The following is a 2,436-nucleotide window of genomic DNA, read 5'->3' as shown; positions in this document are numbered from 1 at the left end:
TAGGTGAAACGTTGAATTCTTGTTTGTCCTCTCATCAGTCGCAAATCTGGCTTTCAATTTTGCAACAGCTTCTTCTCTCACACTTGAATGCTGACTTTGGATTGCTGTGTTCAGCCATTTTGAAGCTGCTTTCCTGTATTTGGGACTGGTGCACTTTAGAAGGTTTTGTTCCAAGTGGAAAGTGCAAGTTGTATTCGTCACTTCAGGAAAAACTAGCCTCATGGCAAGTCTCATTCCATTTTCACCGTCTGTAATACATGACCAATTCTTTGTGGCTATGCTTTCAATGAACCATGGATTTGCTGATTTGAAAGTTGTTAAAAAGTTTGTCCACGACTGTGCACATTCATTACCACACAATGCAAAAGCCCAAGGAACGGTCCTGTTATTACCATATTTGCAATTCCTGACCAGAAGGGTTGAGAATTTATCTTCAGATTGAGCGTCCTTGATTTTGACACACGTACCATCCAAAGCCAGCACTCTAATGGACTTTTTTAGATTGAGTTCTTCACAGAGAATATTCTGGAAGTACACCATGTCAACTGAGGTTTCATCATCTTTCTTATTCTCTAGAAATTTGTTCATGGCTGAGGTGAGTTCTGGAGGCACTGGGAAGTTTTCTTCTTCCAAGGAAGAACGATAGTATGCCATCTTATCTTTTTTGACAGCATAATTACTCTTGAGAATATTGGGGTCAATTTCATTCTCTGAGTTCAGGATTTCAATTCTGGAATTAATTAGTTCAGCTTTCAGATCATCGTCATTGATTTTTTTCAGTGTGCTTTCAGTTGCTAAATCATCATCAATTTCATGGTCACAATTGATTGGTTCAACTTCAAATGGTTCATCATCGGGCAATGGAACTGGAACTCCACGTTCACCAAAGGTGACATATTCCTGATTTTGCACATCGTCACTAACATTTTCACGCAATGCATGATATCGTTCAAGTGATTCTGTCAAATCAGCTCCACTAGAAGCAAGCCAGCCATTTTCAAAGGCCATCTTGTTTCCATTGAATCCGACCATGATGCATCCAACTTTATGGAGTGCTATTGCTGTGCTCACTATATCCAGATCACTGAATGACCCGTGATAAATCCTCTTCGTTAGAATTCTACGAGAGATGGTTTTTTTCAGTGATTCAATAAGTCTGTCTTGATCAATTGCCTCGAAACCGACCAAAGTGTTAATGTTGTCGATGATACTTCGATCTCCCTTGAAGCCAAGGATTTCAATAATAGTATCGAGTGCTAGATCTCTTTCTAGTTTTGCAGCAAGATGTTGATTTCTTTTACTGGTGTACTGGCAAAACATATGGGACTTATGGAGTCCAACAAGATGTGAAATGTGAGGAACAGTCTTTTGATGAAACACGTTGTTTGTTAACATGCTGTATCTTTTGAGAAGTTGTACATGAGAACCAAAAGATTGATATTTACTGTCGACGTCTTTGAATTCTTTTGCCAGCATTGTTTCGAATTTGCCATCTGTTAACCTGGAGGTGTTGTACCTTCTTTTTGCTCCCTGCTTGATCTTGGACACAATGAGCTTCTTCTGTCTTTTGATCAAATCGTCCATGGTACAATTGTGATCAGCATGCATTTTTTTAATCTGTATTTTCCCATGAGAGTTGCAATATCGAACTGTTGCTAGAACCACATTACACTGACAACAACAATATGATTTGGTCACTGAGAATTTTGCTTTGGATTTGTTAGTACCTTTTCGACAATTGTAATTCTTATAGAAAATCCCGTTGCAGATTGTGAATTTGATGAATAAAGCCATTTCGACATCATCAAAAGTTTGAAGACGAGCGTTAACGCGCAATTCTTTAATGACGCCCCTGTATATCTTATTCTTTATGATATTCAAGAACTTTCTTCCCTGATTTGGTTCGTATTCAAGGTCTAAGTCATCTTCTTCTTCCTCATTGTCAATCTCATTGAAGGATAAAAGGGGACCGAATATTGGACCACTTGCTAGATCCTCATCACCATCTGAATCATTTTCGTCATCACTTTCAATGCTTGGAAGGGTCTTTGAAGGCCTGATATGCACTTTCTTTGCATGTGTTGGTTGATTTGTTGAAAATGAGGGCTGCCATGAGGTTGGTTAGTGATTTTGCATCACATTTTGCATATGTGTGATCTTTTCTTCCAGTTCTTTGATCTTGTTGTCTCTATCTTTCAGTATGGATTTGAGCTTGTTGTCTTTATCTTTCACCATGGCTTTTGTCTCAAGAAGTTCCTGTTTCAGCATCTCCTCATTCGTTCTTTTAGCGTACGAAATTGATGCAGTTGTGTTCTCTAGCAGGGAGGAATTCAGCTTTTCTTCAAGTAACGACAGGGCCATATTCAATATGTCAAGGCTCTTAGTGGATCTCAAGAGTGTGTCTTTACAGATTCGGATGTCATCAGTTTCCTCCAA

General features: G+C 38.9%; 2 protein-coding genes across 2 annotated transcripts; both read right to left on the bottom strand.

Annotated features, from left to right (window-relative positions):
- Positions 1–110: 110 nt before the first annotated feature.
- CYBJADRAFT_172506 (uncharacterized protein) lies at positions 111–1,584 on the bottom strand (the record flags this gene model as incomplete). Its single annotated transcript, XM_020216349.1, has 2 exons — positions 111–125; positions 214–1,584. 2 exons carry the CDS (start codon positions 1,582–1,584, stop codon positions 111–113), a joined length of 1,386 nt encoding a protein of 461 aa, XP_020071573.1.
- Positions 1,585–1,957: 373 nt separating this feature from the next.
- On the bottom strand, positions 1,958–2,436 carry CYBJADRAFT_75502 (uncharacterized protein). Its single transcript, XM_020217920.1, has one exon. It carries the CDS (start codon positions 2,359–2,361, stop codon positions 2,122–2,124), a length of 240 nt encoding a protein of 79 aa, XP_020071572.1. The 5' UTR covers positions 2,362–2,436; the 3' UTR covers positions 1,958–2,121.

This window comes from Cyberlindnera jadinii (genome assembly GCF_001661405.1).
Source record: "Cyberlindnera jadinii NRRL Y-1542 unplaced genomic scaffold CYBJAscaffold_4, whole genome shotgun sequence".
NCBI lineage: Eukaryota > Fungi > Ascomycota > Saccharomycetes > Phaffomycetales > Wickerhamomycetaceae > Williopsis > Williopsis jadinii.
This window is presented reverse-complemented; position numbering and strand designations above follow the sequence as displayed.